At 42.8% G+C, this 27,812-nt stretch overlaps 2 protein-coding genes across 7 annotated transcripts in view; one reads left to right on the top strand and one right to left on the bottom strand.

Moving 5' to 3' along the window:
- Positions 1–24,748, bottom strand: part of FAM219A (family with sequence similarity 219 member A) — a 91,542-nt gene extending 66,794 nt beyond the window's left edge. For 2 of the 4 annotated variants that reach the window (XM_083882961.1, XM_083882962.1), the window contains exon 1: positions 24,511–24,748. In XM_083882961.1, coding sequence (XP_083739087.1) covers positions 24,511–24,570 — 60 coding nt within the window. In that variant the 5' untranslated portion in view covers positions 24,571–24,748. The remainder of the gene's footprint in view (positions 1–24,510) is intronic. The other 2 variants (XM_083882963.1, XM_083882964.1) reach the window with 1 other exon arrangement.
- Positions 24,749–25,244: 496 nt separating this feature from the next.
- The window catches only part of DNAI1 (dynein axonemal intermediate chain 1), a 139,520-nt gene continuing 136,952 nt past the window's right edge, over positions 25,245–27,812 (top strand). For all 3 annotated transcript variants that reach the window (XM_083883044.1, XM_083883043.1, XM_083883042.1), the window contains exon 1: positions 25,245–25,341. In XM_083883044.1, coding sequence (XP_083739170.1) covers positions 25,309–25,341 — 33 coding nt within the window. In that variant the 5' untranslated portion in view covers positions 25,245–25,308. The remainder of the gene's footprint in view (positions 25,342–27,812) is intronic.

Raw genomic sequence — 27,812 nt, 5'->3', positions numbered from 1 at the left:
TTTAGTGAACCCTGAAATAGGCATCCTAATTATCTTTTGAAAAAAAACTCTAAAACTGGCTTGTATCAGACAATAAAAACATATGCCAAGGGGAAATGGACAGATTCACTGTCACGTAAACCTCCTGTCCCTCTGCAACCAAACTGTTGGAGGGACAATCTGTACTTCAATCATTTATCTCATGATACACTTCCATGTTTCCACATGCTGCTGACAATATGCTGTCATCTTCCTGTGTTCCACAGAAGCACTTCAAAGTAGTACTTACCCCACAGCTAAGCGGGGCAAGTCAGTGGCATTCTGGGCATTCACCTACATTTCAATCAAGATAAGGGAAGAGTACAAAGGATTTACCTCTAGAAATCTGAACAATAGTGAACAACTGAAACATCATGGGCTTTTGTACACATGTTTCAAAAACTGGAAGATATTAGTGAGAGGTTTTCCAGGGCCACCTTTTCTCTTCCCTTCCCCGCCACGCATACATCAAGACACAGCCTCTGTATGCAAGTTCTCTTTTACTCATCCAAAGCTATTAAAATGCAGGGTTTTAATTTCTAATTAGACTCATTAGATACAGATGTGCTTCCTCCAAGCCCCGTCATGCATTTACAAGGCTGAGTTGACCGGTCCTCCACAGAAATTAAAGCATGGCTCTACATCTGGAAATCAGTTCTACATCTGGAAATCAGAAATATTATTGCAGAATCCACAAATCTTAATGGCCTAGACCAAACAAATTCCACTTAAGTTCTCTAGGAACATCTTCCTGGTGAGCAGTGTGCAATGTGACCCTGTGGCAGAATCCCACACCCAGAACTGAACTGTTGAATGCTTTTAAAGACTCACAGCCATATTGTGGCAAACAGGGAATTGGCAGCATCAGAGACTGCATGATTTGACCTGCACCACTTCAACTACAAATGATGCTACACGAAGCAGGATGATGACCATCCTGGCCTTATAAAAAGAGCATCTTCCCAACACAGCAAGTGAGAGCTAACCCAGTCAGAAAACTGGAAAAACACCATCACCATGACTCAGGACCATTCTCTACTTGAAGTTTTGGGAAGCTAAACTCATTCTTTGTAGTTTGGAATTCCAGCTCTTTATGCCCAATTCTCTTCCTTATTTGCTCTGTACTACCCACTCAAAGCTTTTAATTCTTACAGGGAAAATCCAAGAAGGCTTCACTTCCTCAGATCAACCAGTCTTTGAACTGAGTTACTGGTAAAAATTTGCTCACTCCACAACGGGTAGAGAGGCTCCTTGGAAAAACATGCCTGCCTTATGCACAATTGTGACCCTTTCCCCTCAGTTTCACACTGAGCTGTACTGTGTCAATGATGATGCTAAGAGAAGGATTTTCAGGCTTCAGATTCCCCCCATAATCCAGCCTATCCTACCAGCACTGCAGTAAACCAGGACTGAATAACTCTATGGCTCAAGATTAGGGTCAAAGCTATTGAATGAAGACACTATAATGCAATGTAGACACTACTGCAACAATACAATGATTGTTGGTCCATGGACAGCTAATTCTAGAAATAAAGTTTATTCTCCTTTTCGTAGTGATTCCAAGAACAGACATTATTTTATGGTGAGGGAAAACACAGCCATGTTGGAACAGTTGAGTCTTTGGCCAAGAGCTTTAGCAAGCAAGTAGTGCACACATATATTTATTAATGAGAACAACAGGCACTCAGTCAAGAGAACATGATGAAACAGAACACTCCATAAAGTTTTACAGAACAATAGACTGGAGACTAAGTTGTACTGTACTGATCAGAAAAGCATGAAGGCACAAGGCTTCATCAGGGTAGAATGACCTGTTAGACAGAAATGGCAAGGGAAAACACATCTCTGCTCCCTCTAGTATATTCTTTGCAGCACTGGTTTTCATTTCTTTGAATTGCAAGGTAAAAATAGAATGATGAGTTTAAGTGATTTATACTCCTATTAACATCAGTGACTTAAAAATAAAATCAGCAAGCATGGAACATAAATTTAAGTCACTAACTTTCCATTTATGCATTTAGTTTTCACTCTGATGACTAGTCTTTCTTCATTGTTCAGACAAGGTTAACTTTCACTTTGACACTAAATCTAGACTTAGAGCTACTATTTTTGCCACTGTATCAGTCTGCAAATAAAAGTAATCATCCATTGTTATGTTTATCCGGACTCTGGTGCCACAATAACATGAATCTGATATCCTGCCTCCCCCAATTCCTACTCTGCTACTGAAACTATGGAATAGAAATTGGAGGTATAGTGCACAAATACAGCTTTTAAAAAGCAATGAGAAGCCTTAAAAAAAACAAGCCTTAAAAATCCTGCATATTTAAGATTATAAATTCATTTTGAAGCAATGTGTTGCAAAATTGATCAAATTTCTGACTAGAAATCAACAAGATCTCAGAACAAACAGGTCTCTGCCTCTCTGTCTGTTTCACAGGTTGATCTAAAAAAATTTCTTTCTTCTCTTTTTCTGTCTATTTCTCAATTGTGAAATTATTATTAATAAACTGAAAATCTTTCTCATGTCTCTGAAGTGAATTACCAAAAAAGTTGGGATTTTGAATGTCAAACCTAGGCACCAGATATTCAGCTAGTGACTTGTCCACTTTGCTAGTTGGACCATAAAGTGTGGATGTCCACAGTTCTCTGAATGCTTTCTTTACACAGCAGAAATTTTCTTTCACACAGGTTGAAATATTTGTCTCAAATCTTTAAAATAGCTGATCATATGTTTAAAATTGAATTCAATTATGTTAGCCAGTGAATTGCCTGGCAAGTTCCATATGATTATATGTTACCTGACAGACATCACTGGATAGAGAGTGCAGCAAGGAGCAACAGTATCATAATCCAAATTGGAGCATCTCTCTCTATCTCCTTCTTCTTAGAAAGCATATGTAGTAACCACTACATTCCTTGACTTTGTAGCAGTATTCCCAGAAACCTTCTCTGCATCTCTGAATATTGAAGTATTTCTCTGCTCAACTGTCTTTCACACAAGACTCCAGAAGTGAATGCTTTAAAGAAAAAGAAAAGTTGGAAACTGTCAAGAGAACAGGCTAACAACTAATCAGACAGACAGCTTTGAAGCCTCTCTCTTTGTTTCCAGGAAGAAGTGTGTGTTGTTCAGACTGGTACAGGACACTTACATATACACCTAACCAGATCCTGCTCTTCTCCAGAAGCAGAAGTAATATTGCTTATTCAAAGAAGAGGTAAAAACAATTTGCAGTCTTGAGTGTTTGTATGAAAAACAACACTTTCTGCTTTTGAATTCTGTTCTGCTGACAACCAGGTGTTTAGAAATGCAGTGCAGAACAAGTGTCAGAAAACCAGAATCTTTAATACTTTAACTGATTAAAGGACTGATTTACCTCCCCATGAATGTGTCGACAAGAATTTTTCAAAGTGTCACTAAAAATAAGGTAGCCGAAAAAGCAGGAAGTGGCTCAAATTTGAAGGCAGTTTTTTAATGGTGCAACTGTTTTTGGTTTCTAACGTGTTGATTTCTATACCCATACTGTGACGGGGCCAGCCTGGGCTGTGCAACCCAACTTCCAGTGACAGGAAAATCAGAGGAGTCTAGCAGAACACAGAGGCCGCTCTCTCTGAAAATTATGAAAAGGGCGGTAAATTTGTGTTGAATTGTTTAGAAAAAGAAGTTTGTGCTGAGAGGACCACTCCAAGTGTTATATTTAATATTCCCTAAAATGGTCACTCCGTTTCACTAGATTTTAGTGGCAGATTTGTATCTACTAAGGTTTCAGAAACTCTGACCTTGGAAAAGATTTGACTTTTATGAGCTGTAGCTTTCTATCAGAAGCCTCGTTAGACATCAATGGCCTCTGGCACTTCTTTATCAGTGCTACTGCTGCCTAATTACAGCCTAATTGCTGTTTCCCATCCCACTGAACACCCAGCAAGCTTGTGGCTCCCTCTTCTGTGTGTGTCTGATGGATGGGCTGTTGATTTGCAGTTCTCCAGGGTCTCTTACCCCCTGCTCTGCTCCGCAAGTAGCCTGTGTCCCATCTCAGGTAGTCCCATGACCTCTGTGCTGGTACTTGCTGTCACCAGGTACATCCTATCACACAAAAACACCCTCACAAGCCTCTGCTGGAAAACTGCAATCTTTCCTCAGCTGCATCACTTCCATTTTCTATCAGACACACAAAAAGCCTAGTGGCTCTCAGAGCAAGGATAGAAGCCTGTAATTGCATAAAAGCACACCTGGATTTATTCTAGCATTTAAAGTAAGATCTGACCCCATGGCAACCTAAAGTAATGCAGGGGAACAGCAGCAGAAGGGCTTGCAGCAAGAAGGCAACTTAAGACAGGCCTCTTTGGTGATACCTTTGAAAGCAAACTAGCTGATGTGCAGAACCATCACGCAAAATACTGGCAGCTTAATATTAATCTCAACCACACCTACTCCCAGGGCAGGAAAACCTCAAATCTCTGCTGAGCACAGTTGCATGGATGTCCAGAAATAAAAAAGCTGCATCACAGAGTTGAGCTTTACAGATTGGCCAGAAATGACACTGCATGTTCAGTCCTTTGGGGCTACTCATCCTGAGAAACAAACGCTGCATTGCAGCTCTAAGCCACCACTAAGGCACATCCATACTACAATGAATTGGCGCCAACTTTTTAGATACCTTTTTTCCATACAACATGCTCACATAGCAACGGTCCAGACTTGTATTTTAGCTCACATATTTACTATGTTTAATATTACTGTCCTGAAACAAATGCTTATTAGAAAAAACAGTCCCACATAGTTTCTCCTGTGAATCCAGTCCTCCACAATCATCTGGCAAAATCTTGCCCTCCGATTGACTTACTTATTTTATAGACACAGACAAGGCATATAGGTAATTTAAAACTCTGATCTGATGGCTTTCATGGGGGCATTGCTGAGCTCTTCCATTGTTTTCAGTTCTCTTCAGAGCCCAACACACCATGGCTGCACAGGAGTCACAGAAGATACCGAAATCATTTGAAAAATGTTTACTGAGTCAAATTATTTCAAGAGAAAAGAGGACGAATACCAGAAGCCAATCCACACACCTTGCTCATTTTCCCTACAGCTGCAGGATGCAAAAATCCTTCTCCTGAAACACTTTCTAGATAGTTTTTTAAAGGGAAACAGCAGCATAGCTGGCAATCCTAATCTGCAAAAGCTCTACAGACTGTCCCCTCTAATCACTGCCTTGAACAAATAAGAAAGATGCACAGCTCTATACAATATTCAGTAGCACTTGGAATTTGCTTGGAAATCTAATTACAGTTTAGTTCAGCAAGTAACTGTAAAGGGGAATCACATTTTCTCCCTTATTTCTTAAGCAAAGCCACTTGCACCTAAGTTTCCACACTACAACCCCTATAGTTACCTACAAAATGCATCCTTTTGGACACATTAAACTGCAGTCAAATAAGTGAACACCAAATAATCTCCCCCCTGGCTCTTTTTCCACAAGTAACCTGTCCAGAAGCAGCTGGAATATGTTAGTAATGCAGACACAAGTCCAAGAGACAAAACAACCTCTCCACAATCAGCAGGCAACTTTTGCATAGCTCAGAGGCAAATCTCTTTCTTTCAAGTGGTTAAAACATTTTCAGCGCTCTGAGGGGCTTGGTACTATCTGAGTTAGTGCAGTGAAACTGAAAGACAAGTCTACTTAGCTTTAAGCAAGTTACCTGAGGAAGATTTTCATCAAAAAAGCACAAAGGTCACCGAAAGCTAAATGACCCAACTTTTGGGGTGGTGATTGCTGTCCTGGAAGGCTTCATGCTGGCATGTCTGGACAGAGATGCTCAGCTTAACATTAATTCAGACATCTCTGCATTATGTTGGAGTCTTGTTGTGGTTACAGGATGGATGCACTCTCAGATATTCCTGGAAGTGGAGAACAGCACCATATCCTCATTCACTTTGTCATGTGGTTGTAACAGCTCCTGCCAAAAACCAACAGATCACATCATACTGTATACTGGACAGGAGGTTCCTTCCAGGAAAGAGACTTAAGAAATCCACTAAACTAAAATTATCCACAGCTCACAATGAAAGAAGTAGTTCCATCCCAGTTAGCTACAGGACATGGACAAATCACTCAGTTTTAAGAGAGAAACTGTTATAATTTTTTTTTTTCTTTCTGATACAGGTATATTCATATACTTCCTAATATAATATATTTCTTAACTTTTAACAACATAATAACATATACTTCTTAACTTTTATATATAAAAGTCAAAGAATTTCAGAAGTGTATGTCCTGTATCAAGTTAATTTGTAACAACACCCTGTCTGCGGGAACTAGAAGACTGGTGTTCAGGGAGAATAGAATTTATGGACTTCACACTTGCAAAAGGCTCTTTCAAAAGGTGGGCCCATGTTGGCTGCTGCCCTCCATGCCTTGAGCAAGAACAACCAGAGGCTAGAAAGACAAAAATCAATGCTGCACGATTACATTAGAAATCATCTCTGGTACACAAGTGTCTAGGTCTCAGGAGCTGTAAGGCTGTCTACACTGTTTCACTGTTGGGATAGAATTAATTTTCCTTTGAGCTGTTTTCATTGGTGAATTTCCACTGTTTCTAGGAGAGTCATGAGCTGCTGAAATCCAGTGGCAAGTTCATACGAACAGTTTATTCATTAAGTCTTATTTTGCCCTCATCTGTGTTGGTTTCTTAGGAGATGGCCAATACCTCCACAAGGAGACCTGCCAGAACCTCAGAGACACTGCTGAAATGTAAACCCCAAATCCATGTTTCACCCCTAAAACCAGAAGATGGGTATTTTATTTCCAACGTGTTTGTCCCTGATCATGCCAGAAAGCGAAGTAAAAACAGACTTATTCTTCCACAATGGAAAGACATTTAAAAAGATAATCAATTGAGAACAGACATCTAAATCCCTGATCTTGTTAGCATTGCTTCGGTGTCCTCAAAGGGCTGTCAGAACTCTCTTCATCTATGAGAAGAAACCTTGTTAGTACCAGAAAGACAATGGAAATATGAAATATAAATCTAATATTTAGTGAGCTTACAACATGTTGGTTGCCCATAGCAACAAAAGGGCAGTATCGCCAGACACTGCTGAAATGAGACTGCAATTTTAATCAATATTAACTGAGTGCATATCCAACCAGATGTTTATTCTTGACACAGAGCTGACATTTATGTACAACTATCAGGTTCAAAAGCTATTTTTCTAACATCCAGACCTTGGAATACTTTAAAGATACAGTGGTACAGCACCACAAAATTACCCTGTTCTTAATCAACACTGCATATATACAAAGTTTAAACCTTACAAAGAACAATCTAGAGGAGCATCACACTCTGTCCTGGAAGTCTGGACAAAAAGTCTCTTGTTTTGACCAGAAAATTTTACTGATTTTCGCTCATCAGGATATTTCTGTGACTCTTACCCACGTTCCACACATTTTGGGACAGAACTGAACCCCTTCAGCACCAGCTGTCCAGGTTCACCCTATTTTCAATAGCTCTTTAGAAGCTGCAGGTTCACACACAGAACAGACTCAAACAATTTGGAGGAGGATTTTTGCATTGATTTTATAAGTCATGCCTTCGGCAGACCATAGTGGATGGAGCTCTGGCACAATTTTTAGCTTAAACAGGGAACCACAGAATATTCTGAGTTGGAAAGAACCCACAGGGATCATCGAGTCCAACTCTTAACGGCTACATGTGTGTCTGCTATGCCAAAAGAGCAGACCAAAAGCCTGCAGGAAGGCTTTATCTCGCATGCCCTGAAGTGCCTGAAGTACTCCAGCTTACTCAAACTCGTCAGAAGCCTACAGGTAGCAAAGGAACGACCACACAGGCCTCCCACCATCCACTGGATAATTAGCCAGATGGCAAGCCTGCAACAAAGCCACCATGAGGCAGTCCACGTTCCTGTTCAGTGAACCTTGTAATGTAGCTTAATTTCTCCAATCTAAATACCAAGCCCTGAAAGCTGCTGTATCTCTTGCCCATTTTCTAGATAACATTAGGTATCCAGAAGGGAGCTGTTTGCATTAAAAATAGGACATATCACATTAAGTCATTGGCACATTCTATAAAAGCTGGGGAAAATATTTTTAAGAAAGCACTCTAAACAACACTGTTGTTCTTGCTACTTCTGTAATTCAAGGGGCATTCAGCACAGTAAAGGCTGCCCTATGGCTGAGTTCTAGTGAGAAAAGTCCAAGCTCAGCACCATAAACATTGCTAAATCTATAGAAATCCTTGTCAAGGTTATGAGATGGAGATAAGGACTAAGAGCGACTCCTCTGGCAAACAGAAGGAATCCTTGCCAGTTGCTTCACTAGCAGCTTTTAACCCAGCTTTGAACCATAGGTCTGTTTTCAAAAGCTCTAGCTCAAGAGTCCCACAATATGCAGTATAATTCAGTTGACACTCCGGGGCTGGTTGGTGCCCTATCCTGTGATGCTTCCTGGCATGTATGATCACAAAGTCACCTCTGACTGTAACATTCAAGACTGTGACCATACAACTTGCTGTGGAACAAGTGATGGAAGCACGCAGCCATGCAGCATCACAGGCAAGGCAGCTAAGTTTACACATTTGTAAACTTAGCATTTGTGTAAACTTGTGTAATTGTAATTGTAAACTTGGCATTTGTGTAAACTTAGCTTAAACACATGCTGAGGCTGTTACAAACCAGCCACTGCAGCGTACATGTACAAACTGATTTTCCTTAAATTGAAACGTCTGTACACTGTTACTGCCAGCAAATGCACTGTGAAACCCTTTCTGTTTCACCAGAGCAATGTTATGCAGTATTATTTTTAGATACTTTCACTGACACTTAGAGCTCTAATATTTCACCCACTAAAAGTACTGCTGGAAGGGAAATATTTAATAGCCAACAGAAGCTTGTTGCAGTACCAAAGCCAGCACCTGAGAAAAACCAGAGAGATGACCAGCATCTCAAGTAGGACTAGGTACATCCTTCTTACCAGAAGAAATTATTGCAATAACTCAAAGCAACATAAAAGAGTAATTATCTATGCACTGGCAGCTGTTTATGTAAGTATCTCAATCATTCCATCATACCAACCCGATAATAATAATATGGCAGATTTCAAGGAAAGATGTTGGTCTTCCCACAAACCAGCTGAGGTTTGGAACAAAACAAAAAGGTGAAGTTTTCTTTTTTTTTTTTTTTTTTTTTTTTTTTTAATTTCTTGACTTCAGAGCATGAGGGAAAGAAAACCAGTGAGAAACATTGAAAGATAAACATTTATTCAACACCAAATCATCCACACCACAGAGGAAAGACCTCTGTAAAGAAATAGTGGTAAAGGCAGGAGTTACTCAGAGTAACATAAAACAGTATCAAAGCTAGGAGAGCGGGTTACCCATGTTTTTTAGCCTTTCACAGAGCACAGCTTAGGGATGCAAGACAGGACAGAGACCAGAGACCAATCTCAGTAACAAGTAAAACACCTTACTCAAAGGTATGTTGGCCTTTGAAATTACTTGGGGTTTTGGTTGTTTGGTTTGGGTTTTTCAAGGTATACAAAGAGACTGATACAGATCTTCTGTGTACTGGCAGACGTGCAGGTTTATCAACAGCTCGCTAGCTTTGTGAACCTGAAAATCATGCTGCATTTCAGCCAAGTCTGAAGACAGACCTGCACCTGTGGCAGAGTAAAGCAATACCAAGACATCCATTGACCTGGAGGTAACAGCTCGTTAAGAGTCCTTAAGATGTTTTTCTCTCTCTTCCTCTCCATTACTGATGCTGAGATTTCAGGCACCAATCCTTTCATCATCCCAGAAGATCCCTCTGTTCTCCATTCTCAACTTTTTGATATGCATTCACTGCTTAGCACAACTCTCTACCCTAAATAAGGTTCTTGCTCTTTTTTGATACAGTCAAAATTGAATTTCGGAGCAGGAACGCTAATCAGGAAACATTAATTACGCTGAAATAGCTGGACATAGATGGTGGTTTTCCAGGTGATCTGCCAAACCAAAGGAGAGCCACTTACTTCACTCCAGCAAGCAGTAAAAATTTTTAAATAAACCTCAGTGGTTTGTAATCTCTCTCCTCATCCTAATTTAGAGGAACCACCAAGACATATGTAAATATTAACAGGTAGAAACTAGTTATACTCAGGAACTGCTAAATCACTGAGTCATCACAGGTCCACAGAATGACCTGGGTTGGAAGGGACCTTAAAGATCATATTGTTCCCACCCTCTGCCCTGGGCAGGGAAACCTTCCACTAGACCAGGCTGCTCAGAGCCCCATCCAACCTGGCCTTGAACACTTCCAGGGATAGGACATCTACAGTTTCTCTGGACAACCTGTTTTAGCACCTCACCGCCCTCACAGCAAAGAATTTCTTCCCAACACCTAATCTAAACCTACCCTCTTTCAGTTTGTAGCCATTCATCCTTGTCCTGTTACCACATGCCCTTGTAAGAAGCTCCTCTCCATCATCCTTGAAGGCTCCCTTTAGGTACTAGAAGGCTAAAGCCTCAAAGCCTTCTCCTCTCCAGGCTGAACAATCCCAATTCTCTTAGCCTGTTCTTGTATGAGAGGTGCAACAACTTCTCTTTCTGAGCTTTTATACTTCCAGGATTGTTTCTTAAAAAAAAAAAAAAAAACCCAAAAAAGTTTCTGCAAGACAAAAGCAAGTAGTTTTAAAATAACTTCAGAAGACATCCATCTGGTTCTTCCAGCCTTTAAGAAGTGTTTAACTTGAACTGTTGACACCATTTAGGAGAGGTCCTATCCATACATAGTTTTTACCCCATCAAGGCCATGTCTGTTAGGTGCCTCTTGCCCTCTGAAGGAGATTGTACATTCCACCACCACTCAAGTGACCACAGCACAGTCCCACCCTTCAGACAGGAACCTTCCTGAAAACTAACCAAGCAGCTCTGGTTTGGTGCTGTGTGCGCTCACCATCCAAGCAATGCCTGCACCATCTGATGCACAGTGAGACTTGAGTTCAGGCAGTGTTTGCTTACATCAGACTGTGGCTTTGAGGCATTAACTGGAGGTCATGCTGACAAATACAGCAAAACTCACTTGGAAACTCAGGAAAGGATGACAATAGCTTTTGAAAAATCTGACCCAGCAATACAAAATGGCAACTGACAGAACTAATGGAGGATGGATTGAGTAAAGGATGGTATTTCCACATGCATAACAATATCTTGAAGTTGATTCTGGTGAGGGCGACAGATCCATAAGGACATTCACTATGCACTGCAGTACAGGATGGGCAGCACTACAATGTGCCAGGGAAGCAGCCCTGTCTTTGAAGAACAGGCATAGATGCATCTAAAAACTGATTTAGACACATTGTGTTCATTAATCCGGAAAAAAAAAAAAAAAAAAAGAGCTGAATGAGGACTGTGGAAATTACCAAGACATTCATTTGAAAGTGACCACTATTAAATTTCATATGATTAACCAGTTGAGCTGAATATGTTGTTTTTATTATCACTGGCAATCAGCAGAATTAAATCCCACACCCTAATAATGCCCCAGGAAGAGTGCTTCTATTTTTGCATAATAAAAAGGATGAACTGACTTCATCCTTGAAAAATTAAAGGATTTGTCATGTTTAGCAATTAAGACCACAGCCTGAAGTACAACTGCAGAGTACTAAGAGAAAGTTCTACAGCCCCACTAAGCCAAAAGAACAAGTTTGTAATATCAAGGGGATAAAAACTCAGCAAGGGTCTAATGCACTTCAGAATATCAAGTCTGGAGTGGTATTTAGCAGATCTGCTTCATCCACGCCTCCTGGCTCTCTGTGTGCCAGCATGAACATGTTATCACCATTGCAATTGACTGCTGGCAATTCCCTGTGATCTTAATAAGTTCTGAATTTATGCAAAGTCTCTCAGTTGGTGCTTCCACAACATCTACCAACTGAGATACCAAGGCAAGATACCTGAGGTAAAAGCATGTAGCTTTCTTCCAGTTACTAATTAATATAGCGAGCCAGACTTCAGTGACCATTTGAAAATCTTTCAAAACACAAAATGACTGGCCTAGAAAAAACAGAGTTAACAAAAACGCATCATGACCCTGTTCTGAGGTCCTACATATCTACTGAAAAAACTTCATGACATATTCCTATAATCTGACAAATCTTTCACAAAAGACAAATCAAAAACCAGAAATAAAATGCTTGATCCTCAAAGCAATTAGGATTTGCAAAAAGCTGTCAGGACCTTGTGCAATCAAATAAATCTGCAACGACAGAATAACGTCACAGCTTTTTTACAGAATTATCCATGGTCATTCAGAATCACAGCCACTGTCAAATATCCATGGCTTAATAAGGAGGAAATTAAGTGAGGCAACATCAAACACGCCCCTCTTATGCCAGTAAAAGCACCTTGTGCCTCTCCAGCCAGGTCCTAGGACATCAGCCACAAAGCTTGCCGAAAACCAGCACTACTATGTACATTGTACTAAGTATTGATTCAAGGGTTAATCATGTGGATAAGCAAGAGGAAACTTTGGGACTGTTGGAATTGCTACCATGAAATACTGGTTTTCAGATCATAGTTGAAGAGAGAGATGGTGCATATGTTCTCCATCTCATAAGCAGGCACAACAACCAGGGTCCCAGCCACTGAAAAGAGTTGAAGTGCGCATCTAATTCGCCCATTTGTTAAATTGAGCACAACTTATGGTCACAAACAAAGCAGAAAGCACTGCTCCTCTAAAAGTCACTACAGAAGCACCTCCAATGTTGTAAGTGCTGCCAGCAAACCTTGTGAGACAAACTTTTCTTACTAGGTTGGGCTCCATGTGAAGAAATTTTCTCCCAAAATTCAGGGATTAATCTTTGAGAATTCAGTGTTGCAAATATAGAATCTTAGAGTTAATAAAAAATCACACCTGATATTTCCCACTGCAGCATAGGGGAACTTCTTTTCTGCAGAAAGCATAAATTATAAACTCTGTGTAGCTACATAATCCAAATGAAATATTCTCCCATAACCAGATAATCTCTTTATAGTAATTCTTACATGGATCATCCCAGCTATTTTCACAATCATTTTGCCCTAATTTTTGTAAGAAGTACAAGAAATTCTTTTCACAGAACTGCTTTTATGATATGCTTTCTAAAGTACATCCATCAAAGGGTTTGGCTCTGCTGGAAATGATGAAAACAAGGGGCAGTATGACATTTTATTTTATCAGAAAAGCAGAAGAATGGCTAATGTTTTGCAGCATTCTAGACCGTATCTTCGGGTTTTGCATTGGCCTCCTGGAGTGGCAATTCCTACCACTTAAATATCAGTACAAATGTGTCACAACATATTTTCAAGAAGAGCTGGACTTGCTCAAACTCCTTTAACAATACCCATTTCCCCCTAATCACAGCAATCCTAACTGGAAGCTGATCTGACTTTTGACACACACATTAACAGAAATGGAATCACAAGCCAGCAGTTTCTCCTTGGCTTATCAACTGCCAAGAACTCAACATGAAGCGCAGCTTTTACACGCTCCAGTGGGCTAGGTGACCTCCATCCTCAGAGTGTGTGAACATGCTGTTCCTGTTACTATTCTCAGAACTGCAATTCCCTTTTTTCTCCCCTTATATAAAGGGAAATTATGATTAGAGATCTAGACAGACCCACAGGCTCAAGAGAGATTGGTAGGGGCAGAGAGGAATGGTTAAGTCTTTCCCTAGACAGCAACACAATTTTCTTGCAAGATCCTTTTAAGTTTTAGAATTCTAAGCTTAGAAAGGAAAGCTTTTTCTGCTGTTTCCTTATCGCATGGATCCTGTGAAAGCCCTATAACACACTTCCATTTGTATGCTATCCACATACCCCCCAGTCTTCCTCAAGGGATATCATGCTTAGCTTACTCTTGCTCCACATTTATTCCAGAGTCAGATGCTATGAGAAACAAGGTTCAGGTATGGTGCATTGCCTTGTGCTTTCAAAATAATTCCACATTTGCTACCACTAGGGCTCAATGCCACAAATAACAAGACACCAGATAATTTTAATGATGCAGGCTGTACTTATGGTAATCTATTTTGCCTCTGGAACAAAGATGTCCCACAGAGCATTAGTGGAAGTGTTGCTGCAGAGGGGAGGCTGTGCAGCCAGAGCTGGTCCCTGTACTGACATGGGAGCCCTGCACGTTTCTCTGCATACCTCAGGCCCTTGCTCCAAAACAGTGAAGTCTGGAAGGTTTAACCTTCACTAGTTCTGTTCCATCAGCATGTTCACCCTTTCCATGCATTGACTGACAAAGCAGTGACTGCAAAATTTGTATGTGGTGTTCAGCTGGAGAGTCTGCTCTGGCCCTCACAGACAGCGTATTTTTCATTTGCATCACATGCATGTTGTTGGAAAAAAGGTCACGCTTTCATACAAAGAAGTATATTGTTTTTAGACACGTCAGTCACAAGATCCTGCCAGACAAAAGCTCTGCAATGCTATCTCCGGTTAGGAACATTCCTATTCATTTTTTCATTTCAATTAACAACATGCACCCCATGCAATGCACACCTCCTTCTGTCCCTCTCCCATTTCTCAGGTCAATCTGCTCAAACAGCTGCTTGGATGTGTGGGTTCTGCAAACTTCAGAAATTTTATCATTTGTCTTTTATTACACATCAAGCTACTTGCAACAATTGATAATGAAGTAAGTTTGATATTACAAATTAGGCTCTACAATTGAGTCATAACCAATGAGGATAAGACCTATGAGTATTAAATTATAAGTACTTTCCTCTACTATGTTAAACACTACAGGTAAAAGCCTTTTTAATCAGAGATTTCTAACCAAGCATCGCCAGGTGCTTTCCTGTAGTTCAACACTTAACCCGTACTGGTACATATTCCTCACTAGGTGCAGGGCCCTACACTTACCTTTGTTGAACTTTATTTATTACTTCATTTTAATCCCCTTACCTTCTCTTTTCTAACCTTCATGCTTCAACAACCTACAAAAAACTGCGTTCCTAGAACTAGCTGGCTTAAAACATGGGAAGTTCCATCTGCTTCCCTTGTCCTATCATTAGTCTGCTGTAAGGTTGGTACATCAGCCAAAGAGTGAAACGGGAACAGTTCATTGTCTGGGGACATGACTTATGTCATGACTACTAATGAAAGAGCTTAGGCAAGTGTAAATTATTCTCTTCTGAATTTACAAATATGTGCCTAACCAACAGGTCCTTTTCAATACTGCAGTACACTGCCAATGTGCTCTTCTGCAGGAACTGCAGTACTCCCTTCACTTTAAGGAAAAAACAACAGTTTCCTAAGTCTGAGAACACCACCACAGAGATGAGCACAGAAACTCAAAAAATGTCAAATTACCATAGTTAACTATGCAAAAAAAGTGAAATGACAAACTGATGAAGACACAAATATAAATGCATTTAAGGCAGCTAAAGATGCTTGATCCACCAGGTGAAAAAGATATACTGGCCAACTGTAAGACATCTGTTTGAAAGAAAGGAGCATGAGAGACCACCACCAAAGTATGCCAGCTCATCCCAGCTAAAAAGCTCTTGCAATGCCTGCGGCAAACTTGATGAAAAACCAGAAACCATCATGCCCCAAATTCAGCGGGGTATAGGGAAGGAAACAAGAATTAGATCAGCATAAGCAACTCTTGACTTTGATGCAAGAACCAAGTTTGATTTTCACCTGGGACAACATACAGACAAAAACATGACACAACAAGTAACCTAGGTAAACATTTTGCTTGGATATGGGTGTACTAAATCACTAACCTAAATTCCCATGCAATCAGTAAAACACGCAAGAGGTTAATGATCTTTAGAATATTGCTCTCTGCTTGGCTTAGGAAAAAAGATTGTCTACGGGATTTATAAGACTGAATGCTGCAGAGCCCAAAAGATGGGTCCCATATAAATGGGAGTTGGCTCAGAAAGGAAATGGAAAGAAACTAAGAAAAAGCAGTGTCAGATAAGCATGAGTCAAGACACCATAACAAGTCCAAGGAAGAACAATCCATGTCTGATGGTGCTGGATGCTGAATGAAACATCAGCTACTCAGAAAACCTCTATCACAGACTATTCTGGAAGCATGCTAAGGAAAGAGCTGAAGTAGGCTTGTTCTACCTGCTTCAGCACTGCATAGAGAGTCTAAACAATGTGTTCTGGTAGGCAGATGGTGCTGGGTTACAGGAGTCAGTTGGGGGGGCAGTTATTTGATAGCCAACAACTTTGTTCTATGCAGTAGAAATTAGCAGACTGAGGAAGAATTTAAATATGTTTTAGCAATGTAACTGGTTCACAGCAGAGGCTGCATCTCTGCTAGACAGCTTGCCAATAGAGCTGGAACACCTTTTTAAGATTAAACAAACAGTACTCCTCCTTTTCACTTCTGTAGAGGAAACAAGGTCTTACCCATCTTTAAAAAGCCAGGGCTCTTCCCAACAAAAGCAATGTGTGTTACCTTCAGCTTCACTAAAAATACACTTTTCTCAGTCCACAACTAAGATGACTATAACTCACCTAGTAAAAGCAGTTGGGATGCAGCCCTAATACTCTGCAGGTATTTAGGAGAACATTTCTTTTAAAGAAGTTTCCTGATGTGGTAAACCTTGCTATCCTGTGAATTGGTGATGGATTGGTGTCCAAAAGCTGAGCAGATTTACTAGCAATTACTCTTCAAAATTAAGCAAATTTCCACCTACAATTTCATTCACTCCAACTCAGTAATCCTCACAAACAAACCAATGAAGCAAATGCTTGCTTCTGATTGCTTAGCACAAAATGGACACCAATCCATTGCACAAGATGACACTAAAATTCAAAGACTAATGGTCAGACTACAAAGGCTTTGAGCAGAATTGATGAATTTACTAATGGCAAGTGGCTGCATCACAACAACGTCACTTTTATAGTGACAGATGCAGAATAACCTTGGGAGAACCTTATACTCAAATAAAGTGTGAGGGGAAAGTATAGACACATTTCTACAGACTGCCGTGGAAGGTGACAAATAATTGATCTATGCAGAAGCTGAAAGGCAACTACTCCTGCCAAGTTCTTAAAATGTCTAGAAAAACAGGCACACCATCATCACTGACTGACTAGAAGTCCTGCCATTAGCCAGCTTTTAATCCTCTACCCCACAGATCAAACTGGTGATGGGGTCTCCTCCTCTATCCTTATCAAGTTGAGGGTTCAATTTCACTAAACTAAAATGCACCTCCAGACACGTCACAGCCCTGTTGGTAAGCTGGAGCTTTTCTGGAATGAAGGCTTTCAGAATTTAAGGCACGCCTTGTTCTCCTCTCTCACCCTGAAATTTTGCTAATTTTGTCTTTTTACAGACCTGCCACTACCTACTGGCAGAGAGAGGATACAGCTACATCAGCAGCAGAAATTGCTGTCTGAGTAGGTATCAGCATCAGGCCACAGATAACAAGCTCTGGGGAATGATGGTAGAATCCCAAGAGTGGGCTGTGCAGATTTAATTGTTCATAGAGTTCAGTATCCCCTTTTAAATACCTTTCTTCATTCAGGAGGAGATTTCCAAATATAACTGACAGAACAACTGTAGCCAGGGCTTGTACAAAGAAGGAGAGAAGAAGGAACAATGTTCCTGCAAAGACAGTGCCAGCCAGAACATGCCCCTAAATCCTGACAGGTCATCCTCCATATACAACAGCACATCCCTCACCACCTTCATTTGGGACCCTGTGCTGGATCCCACGGCTGGAGTTTCAGGCTGGCCTGGGGTGGTAATGAAAATATTCCTGTACCTCTGCACCACAGCCTGATATGGGACAGGGAAGTGTCAGGATAGAATCCCAATAAACTGAAGTATTCAGTATGCAGTCTTTAGGCCAGTGCTATAGATGACATGATAGTGCATAAAATGAAAAGTAGCACTATCTGAAATCTTTCTCAGGACCCATAGTACTGCAAAATTACAAATCTCATGTGCTGTAGACATTTACAAAACATAGCTGTATAACCCCTGGGCTACATTACAATGAATTTATATAAGGATGACATTTTCATTTTAGAAGCTTTTCCGTCTAGAAAAATGAGGGTTTTGTGTACCTGAACTATAGACCTAATGTTATATTAGCATACTATTTGTAAGCTCTACAGGTATAGCTTCTCTTTTGGCTTTAGTTACTTTTGGTTTTCTGTTCTTCAGATTTGCCTCATTTCATGGCGAGATCTTAGCATGCAGTACAACTTTCTTAAGGTGAGATAGGCAGTATTTTGCAGAAATAAAGAATACAGATTTTGTAAGGATGCTGAGCACTCATTCGCTCTGCTGACTTAAATTAGAGTTTGTTTTTTAAACACTAAGTATCTGGTAAATAATGTAAGTTATTTTATATTCTCTTCTGATGTTATAAAACAAAGCTGTAAAGAAATGCATCTTCTGTACCTTCAAATTTTCTGAAAATTTTACCCTTTCAGGACTGGTGGAGATTTAGCATCTCAGCTGAAGAGCCAGCAGTATCACTGTAGGATTTGGCTGAACAAAATCCTTAGTTTGGCTGCCATCATCATAACTAGAGCTCCCAGCCTGAGGCTCCTGCTGGCAAGGAATCAGGCCAGGCACGATGCTTCAGACCGAGATATAGGAACTACCAGCCCAGTTTCTCTGGAAAAAGCTCCCGTTTTTCATGTGGGCTGAAAACTGGGAAACCGAAATACTGCATTCCTGCTGTTTTCAGAAAGTGAGCCAAAGTCTTAGAAGTTTGTGTCAAAGCTCCACTGAAGATGCTGCACTTTGACAGATGCATGCTTAGGAAAAGTGTTACTGATGCCATGTAAGAAAAACCACTTATACTCTACTTTAATTCCTGTGCTAAGAACAGAAACTGCCTGTGTCGGTATATGGGAGCAACGTGTGATCCAACACTGTCACCTGTCAGCTTGCCATCACATGCCAGCCAGGGCTTGGTGCATGCTAGAGACATGGGCTCAGGAGGCATCCGTGTTCCAGCAGACTCAAGATACAACCCCACTGCACTGTGCTCAGTACCTTTCATTTAAAAAAAAATACTAAGGGTTTGGCAAGAGTTTAGGTAACAATCCAAACCACAGATTTAAAAATCACAGGGAGAGTGTGTGGTGAGACTCCAGTGCTGAAAAAAAGATGACTCTACACACAAGTACAGAGTCAGTCATTCTTATTTCAAAGGGAATTTTACTTCTTTTTCATCTGCAGCATTCTCACTGTGCAAGTTTTCCTTCATCTCTCTCCCCCTCTAGTATCTACCACTGCAATAGGAATTTTCTGTTATGAAACCTTCCCAGCAAAAAACTTGCGAGAAAACAAATCATCACAACAAATACACGACCACCAACAGACTGGGAAAAATTGACTAGCCGGAAGTTAAGACATCAAATACCAACTCCATCAGCCAAGTGAGCTATCTACAAAGTGTAGGTGCCCCAGAAATAATGAATTTCAGGCCTCATCACATCCCTGCAAACCCTGAATTGATTTTATCTGGAAATAACCCACTGCCCAGCAGCTAAAGAAGATCCTTTCTATGAGTGCAGACAGCTCACAACAGGTCAAGTTGGAAATGAACAGAATCTAAGCAGAACAGAGTTCCTGCAGTTGAGCTTGCATCATATTGATAAGGATGACATGACACTAAGCACTAGGAGTAAACAAAACACCCTGTAAATTAGTTTATATTAATTTGAAAAGGCAGCCTTTTTAGGATAGAAGCCAAATGTGACCATTATATAAGAAGAGAAATGTGGATCAGAACAAATAATGGCATTTTCATGGACAGGCATGATATGAATGTGACCAAGTACCAGTTACCACCCTGCCTTCTCTTCCAGGGTGAAAATGTACAGAATTGTACCACAATATCAAAATACACAGTGTAATGTGTCTCTCCAAGATTTGAAACACCGGGCCTCATCCCATCTGACAACTGGATGATGTTTAACCAGGTTAAACCAGTTTGGCAGGTACTGTATGACATCTTGTCCATCTGCACATAGCAACTCTGATTCATTAAGTCTTGCGCTGAACCTCTCCTTTGGGTCTGCATCAGTTACCCAGCAGTTCTCAAAACACATTTGTAGAGGTCACAGAGCATCAAGCCAGCTTGTCTGACTTCACAGTGCTTATCCAAACAAGCTACAAAGAGGAGGAAAATGACCGCCCACCTTCCTAATTTCCTATCTCTGCATCCAGTGCGAAGTGTTGGAGGGCACATATGGCAGACCTGCCCAACATGCAACCTGCACACCAAATGCTGCTCAGCTCTGCAATCCCTATCTGACTTGTTATCAGCAGAGAGAAACTTGCAGGAACCAGAGATCTTGGTAGGCTTCGTCCAGCCTGTACAAGTTGGGTGCTGCCCTTAGCTTTGCAATGGGAAGCCAATGCAGACCTTGGTGGGACAAGGCTGTCAAAGAGACGATGTTCCCAATCAGGCACATTCAAGTTTTAAAGAGCTTAGTTTTGCAAAAAGTGATGTCAGGTTCTCTATCCCTGCTCTATAAAGAAAGCACTGATTATTGTCAGGATGCACAGTCAGTAGACACCAGATATTAATGCAATATCACCCCTGACAGACAGCTGATCAATAAATAGTGCAAATGTCAGCAGCAGGTCTGGAGGGTGGAAGGGTTCAGAAAGGTTTCAGACTGCTTTCCAAGAAATGTATAGCTGCTGAAGAGAAGCCAACTTTAATTTTGAAGATGGGCAGACCAGCAGGCCTGTCAGATGGTTTCCAGGCAGATCAGCAGCAGTTGTCCTGGAATTCAGTATAAAGACATCAAAAGCTAAGATGACACTTTATCTGTCAGACGAACAGACATTCAAAAAGCATGCATGCTGGTCAACAACACAAAGTTCAGGATTTTGAGCAATGCCTAACTTCACAAACCTCATTTCAAGACCTGTCACACACTGGCCAGCACTGAGAGGGGAACAGTGCTTTCCTGGGACACTCTGCACCCGTTGGAACAGGATGAAAATATATTTAATCTAGTGCATACTCTATAAATCAAGCAAGGGACCTCTTTTTTGTTTGCTTTTAGCAGGGAATAATACTTAGAAACATTTTTTAATATATCACTTCAGTGGCAAGTCACAATGACTTTTAGGTAGCATGTGAAAAACAAACTTTTACTTCAGCTTTCTGGATGTGGAAAAGAGTTACAGTTGCATCTCTCCCTAATATTATTGGAACTGAAAGCTTTTAAACTGGGAAGAAGACAGTAAGTCCTGAGTTGATAAGATTATTCTGTACTTTTGTGCTGATTTTGACAGGGATAACATTCATTTTCTTCACAGTAGCTACTATGGGGCCGTGTTTTGGATTTGTGCTGAGAACCACTGATAACATAAGGATGTTTTGGTTATTGCTGGGTAGTGCTTGCAGAATCAAGGCCTCTTCTGTTTCTCACCCCACCCCACCAGCCAGGAGCCTGGGGATGCAGGCAGGCACACAGATGGGACAGCTGACCCCAACTGGCCACAGGGCTATTCTATGCCATATGCTCAGCACATAAAGCTGGGGGAAGAAGTAGGACAATGGGAGATGTTGGGAGTGATGGTATTTGTCTACCCAAGTATTCATCAGGTGTAATGGAGCCTTCCCTTTTTCTCTGGGCATGGTGAACACTTGCCTGCCCAAAGGAAATGGTGAATGAATTCCTTGTTTTGCTTTGCTTGTGTGCATGGTTTTAGCTTTACTTATTAAAATGTCTTCATCTCAACCCACAAGTTTTCTCTCTTTTACTTGTCTGATTCTCTCCCTCATCCTGATGTGGGAGGGCAGTGAGCAAGAGGCTGTGAGTGATTTATTTGTTAACTGGGTTTAAACTGCAACCTTAAAAGTACAGAATAGGAGGAAGAGTGACAGACAAATTGTAATTGTAATGGCACAATGCAGCAGTATTGGCAAGAACTGTGTTACCCAAGCAAATTAATATGATAAACTGGAGATTTCAAGGATTCTTTCAAGTATCCAGTCCCTATCTGCAAAGTACAAACCGGGAGATACAAAGCAGAAGAAACTACCAGAAATGCTGTGCCAAACTTTCTGCATCCTGCTTCTGAGACTATTGTCAACATTTCCATGCCTGTGATCCTATACACCCAGTCACAGCAATTGTGTGTATAGACCCCCAAACACTCAAGACCCCCAAAACCAAAAGGTTTCACTATGAGCTCTAGCAGTTAGAAAATAACTGAAATCCTGAAGCACAAATTCAGAATATTCTTTTAATGCAAGTGTTAAAGCCCTTTATGAAAATTTTCTAATTCTTCCATGTTGAAGGAAACTGTTTCCTAAGCTTAGTATCACTGCTGCCCAATCCACTAACCTATCCTGAGACAACTGGGCTGGATCGGAGAAGCTCTTTGGGTTCTGCCTGGTTCATGTTCGTGCAAACATGCACGTATCTGAAAATTCCACTCTTCCACTATTAGCATGGAGTTTCTAGAAAACACTTAGGAGTATGGTTTTGTCTGGCAGCAGCTTTTTCAAACTTGCTACTTTCACTACTATGCCTGCAATAAAACAAATAAAGATGCCATTCTTGTCACATTTGTTGTCTCTTCTATATAAAAACCACCAACAATAACTAGGGAATGTAACAAGCCCACATCAGCTTGTATGGACAGTTTTTTGCCTTACCACAAAAGTTTGAAGCCAAAGAAACAACACTGAAAAAACCCAAACTCAAATCAACCCAAAATGAAACAAAAAACCCCCACAAAACAACCAAAAAAACCACCCCAAAACAAAAACAACCAGAACCAACCCAAACTAAGCATATTTTCAGACTTCATCAACACTCCCACAATAAGAGAAATGTTTTTCTTGCCACTGAGGGATACTTTGAGTCTGTAGACCTTGTAGAGCTTTTCTGTTTACAAGACATTTATTGTGCTCTCAACTTCTTACAAACACTAGCTGCTACAAGGAACTGAGGCTCTGTTTACATCAACTCTAAATAATGCATGGTTTGATATATTAGAAATCTCAGAAGTGCTTCAGTGCTAGCATAAACCTGACAATAACCAATCCTCACCTGCTGCCAAAAGGAACCGGGCAAGTATTTCATAAAAGTTCTTTCCACCTTCCCAAACAATTCATAGGCCTGTCTCACACAATCAGATGCTGAGAGGGGAACTGCTTATTCCAGGTGCCAAAAGAAATCAACACCTTGAGCAAGCAAGCCCATTATCAAGCTTTCACTTTAATGTCAAGATGAAATGTATTTCAACAGGTCCCAGGTTACTAATAATACACCTCCAGGCAGAGACTGAGGAAGACAGGAGTAAGGAGAGGGGAACACACAAGAGAACCTCTTCTAGGTAGAAAACAGAAATGGGCAAACAAATTCAGGAATCCTGTGGCAGGCAGATGGGGCACAAACAAGCCCGTAGCATTGGAGCAATGCAGCTATATGCTCATAAGAAGTCTTGCACTACTTGATGATGGCCTAGCATCTCCCCTGGCTGCCAGCCAGTTGGCCTTCCTTCGTAACTCATTTCAGAAGCTATCAAAAGCCCAGGACCACTCTACCTGCCCACTTAAGCATCTGCAAAGTCCTGTGGGTGTGCAGACTTCCTTTTCTGCAAAGATTCCCCAGGGTCCCATGTAGTAGTGTAACCATTATGTCGGGCTCTTCACTGCTCATTAATTGAGTAATTGTGTCTACGACGTAAAAAAACATCCTGATATGAAATAGACATGCCATGGCAAGCATCAAACCCTCACAGATTGCTTTTCTTACGCAAATAATTTTATTAAGCAAAGCTAATTTGACAGAAATGTTTCTTTGCAGAACACCTGGACTCTACACAAGATAAGCATGTCCTCACTACAGCTTAGTGTCGAGAGGAGGCCATAAAATCATCCTCGGAGAAGGTCCTGCGGCTTCACCGCGCGTGTAACTTCACACCCACCCCGGGAAGCATCTCCCCGCAGCTCCCAGCTCGGGCTGGGCACGAACACCGCCCGATTCCTCCTCAGACCTCACCTATCTCCCAGAAGTCAATTAAAAGCCCATCCGTGCTCAGCGCCTCCAACCGGGCTCCCCAGTCCCCCCGCCGCTTCCTCCTCGGCCCCGGGTCATTCCCGCGCCGGGCGGTGGGAGAACAGCCCGGGATGCTCCGGGAGGAGCGGCGCTTCCATCGCGGCAGGAGCGGAGCCGCCCGCCGCCCCCGCCCGCCTCTGCTACCGACGGCGCTCGGGGACACACCGGGGGAGGAGGAGGACGAGAAGAGACGAGAAGAGAAGAGAAGAGGGGGCAGGATAAGAGGATGGCCGGGGATGACACAGCAGCGGCCCCGGCCCTGCCGCCGGGGATGGGGAAGGCGGCGGCGCCAGGACACCCCGTTATGTAACGGCGGCCCCGCCGCGCCCGCAGCGCCGACACCCGGGGGCGTGGGCGCGACCCCCTCGGCACCGGGGTCATTTCAACCCGGGCACGGCGCGGCCCCGCCCGCCCGCCCCTCACCAGCGGCTGCATCTCGGCGCGCACGGCGGGCACCTGGAACCGGTCTATCTCCTCCATCATCTTGGCGGCGGCGCCGAACGCGGCGGGCGGAGCGCGGGGAGCGGGGCGGGCGGGCGCGGGCGGCTCCTCAGGCGCCGAGAGGGGACGGCGACAGCGACAATGACAACGACACCGCCCGCGGCTGCGGCTGCCTCATCGCCGCCGCCGCCGTGACTCAGCCGCGCCGCTTCCGGGTCCGGCCTCCGCCCCGCCCCGTATGAATATTCATGAGGGGCGGGGCCACTGCCCCGCGCTCGGGGCCCGGATGCAGGGCTCTGTTGCCCCCGCCTCTTTTGAATATTTATGAAGGGCTACAGTGTGGTCATCGGTGACCGAGCGGTGGTCTCGCTGTGGACTTGCCTTCTTTTGAATATTCATTCAAGGGCGTGACCGCTGCGACTAGTTTTGTGCCCGGTCACTCCCTTCCCCGAGGTCTGGTCCGTTATTAAATATTCATGAAGCGGGAGGGGCCTCGATCACCAGGTCAGGGCCCAGCGCGGCGTTCCCCGTGACCTCGCCCCTCATTTGAATATTCATCAGGGGGCGGGCCCACCTGTCACTCCTGGGCCGCGGCGCTCTGTGGGCAGCAGCAACTGGAATGTACCATTCCCTCCCTCGGGGGGAGAGCGGAGGGGTTGGTGGAATGGCCGAGTCCACCCGCCACTTCCGGCGCGTTGCCATGGCTGCCCCATCAACTTCCGGTGTGCCGGGTGAGTGAGGGCTCGCGGTGCGGAGTGGCCGCTGTGGTGAGGGGCGGCCATGCCCGCCAAGGCGGCCGACAAGAGCCGGCAGGTAAGGGCTTGCCGCACTCCCGTGGTGGCATCGCGGCCACCGCATGGGCCGTGACGTCACACCCGAATGGCGTCAGTGCGGCGTCTCGCGGGAGGCGGCGGCCCAGCAGAGGGCACGTCGCTGTGCAGCCGTGCTGTGACCCTGTTTTCCTCAGCTCCTGCTCTGAGCTCGCTCCTTAATGTGACACCAGTGGTGACGTCACTGTTCCCCAAACCGCCACCCGTGACGTCACGGTGTGCAGCGCAGATCTTTCCCTTCGGGTTCACAGAATCACAGGATCGTTAGGGTTGGACGGGACCTCCGGAGATCACCCAGTTCAACCCCCCTGCCAAGGCATGGCCACCTGGAGCCGGTCACAGGCCACAGGAACACATCCAGGTGGTGTTTGAATGTCTTCAGAGAGGACAGTCCAGGGCCTCACTGTGCAGCTGTTGCAGTGCTCTGCCACCCTCAGCAAAATAAAGAAGTTCTTCCTCAAGTTGAGGTGGAGCTTCTTGTGTTTTAGTTTATGGACACTGCTCCTTCTCCTATCACGGGGCACTACTGAAAAGAGTCTGGCACAATCCCCTTTGCAATGACCTTTGATATATTTATATGCATTAATGAGATTCCTTCTCAGTCTTCTCCAGACTGAACAGAGACAGCAGTGCATGAGGACATGCAGTGTCTCCTCATAAAATAGATGTTTCCGACCCCAAATCATCTTTGTGGCCTCTGCTGGACCCTCTCCAGTAGCTCCTTGTTTTCCTTGTGCTGAGGAGCGTGGAACAGGACACAGCACTCTGGATGTGCTCTCAGCTAGGACCCACTGGAGGTGTGGGATCACATCCCTTGACCTGCTGGCCACAGTCTTCCCCATGCACCACAACACCATTGGCAGCAGGAGGACACTGCGGGCTCAGTCACCTTGTCACCTGCCAATTTACACTCAGATCCTACTAAGCAGAGCTGAGGGGTTGAAGTGAGAAATTAGGTTGCTCCACAGATCCGTAACACGTGGGGCTGGGTGTGGGAGTGGGGTCAGCACAGCCCCTATTGGCCTTGTCGAGTTCTGGCTGCATCATATGTGTCACCCTGTCCCTTCAGCTGCCCACGGCACCCTAAGAGTTCTGTGGCATTTCACAGACTTCTGTAGCAGTACACAGCTGTTCAAACCAGCCTGTCCCAAAGCTGCAGCACCCCTCCCTCTGTCACCACGCTGTTCAACCCTGTGAGACGACAAAGTCCTCAGACATCATTGTCAGGCCATTTCATCACGCTTCCAGTATGCAACACCCCTTCCAAGGCAGGTTCTAATGCACTCAGTGTGTCTCCAGCCTGTCCGAAGATCTCCTGAGCATACAGAATAAAATCCTTCTTGTTACAAAATTAAAAAAAAAAAAAAATCTTTTAGTTATACCCAGCTGTAAGTTTTGTCTCTTTCCTTTTTGCTTTGCTATTTGGTCTTTGCTCAGCTCAAGCAATGAAGAGTAATCATTTGATACCCTTCCTGGCCCTAACTCTGAGGTGCTGTGGGGTCTGTCTGTGAGACCTCCCTGTAATCCTTTGGCCTCTGTGTGGACATGTCTGCATGCATCATCTTTTAGGATGAAAAACTCAGATTAATTTGATTAATTCCTGGGGTTTGTTTGCTACTGGAGTATCAAAATGTTTGATTTAAGAGCAGATGATGACCTGGCCTGGATAACCCTTTTCTTAACATATTTAGATCAATCCCAATGTACTTGATGTTAGGGTTGGTGGGAGAAGGGTTAGCAGGCATGTAAGCAAGAGTGAGAGGATCACTCTGATGTTCCTAATTCCCTAGTAAGTACTAAGAAGTACTGAGATACAAAGGGCTTTATAAAACTTTCAAAGGGCACAAACTCAGAATCAAAACCCACATCCAGTCCTTGATAATGAAGATGTTTAGGCTAAAATTGTAAAAAACCCTGTTAATAATTATGCAAATTAAACCAGGAATGAAATGCTTGCTCTGAATTTCAATTTCTTCTATTTTCAGAATTTACACATAAATATTTTCAATCTTTTTCAGTACCCACTATCTCAAATACTCTGAAATGGAGGGGCTTTGAAACACTTAATGTTTCAAACTTAATTTAAGTTTGAAAAACTAAATGGTCTGTAAAGGCATTCCTTTTATTTTAAAGCTCTTTATACATCATAAACTGTTCAAGCTCTGAGGATGTTTAGCTTTTCATATAACTTTCATCACAATAACTTAAAATACAATAATTTTCGCTTGCCCTGTATTGCATATCCTATATTTGCCTTGAGGTTGTTAAATCTGATTGCTGTTTCACATCCTTTCTGCTAGAATATTCTTGCGGTGGAGGAATTGTGTGGTTGATTACCTGGTTCTGAGTCCAAAGGCTCTTGCCTCATTTACACTGACTAGGAGTACAGATGACATCTCAGTGGCCTTGGGAGTTTGGTGGGTGAATGCCTTTGCACTACTCACTGCACAGCCA

This window comes from Zosterops lateralis (genome assembly GCF_965231275.1).
Source record: "Zosterops lateralis genome assembly, chromosome: Z".
Lineage (NCBI taxonomy): Eukaryota > Metazoa > Chordata > Aves > Passeriformes > Zosteropidae > Zosterops > Zosterops lateralis.
Note: the sequence above shows the minus strand (reverse complement) of the source record. Positions and strands in the feature narration are given on the sequence as shown.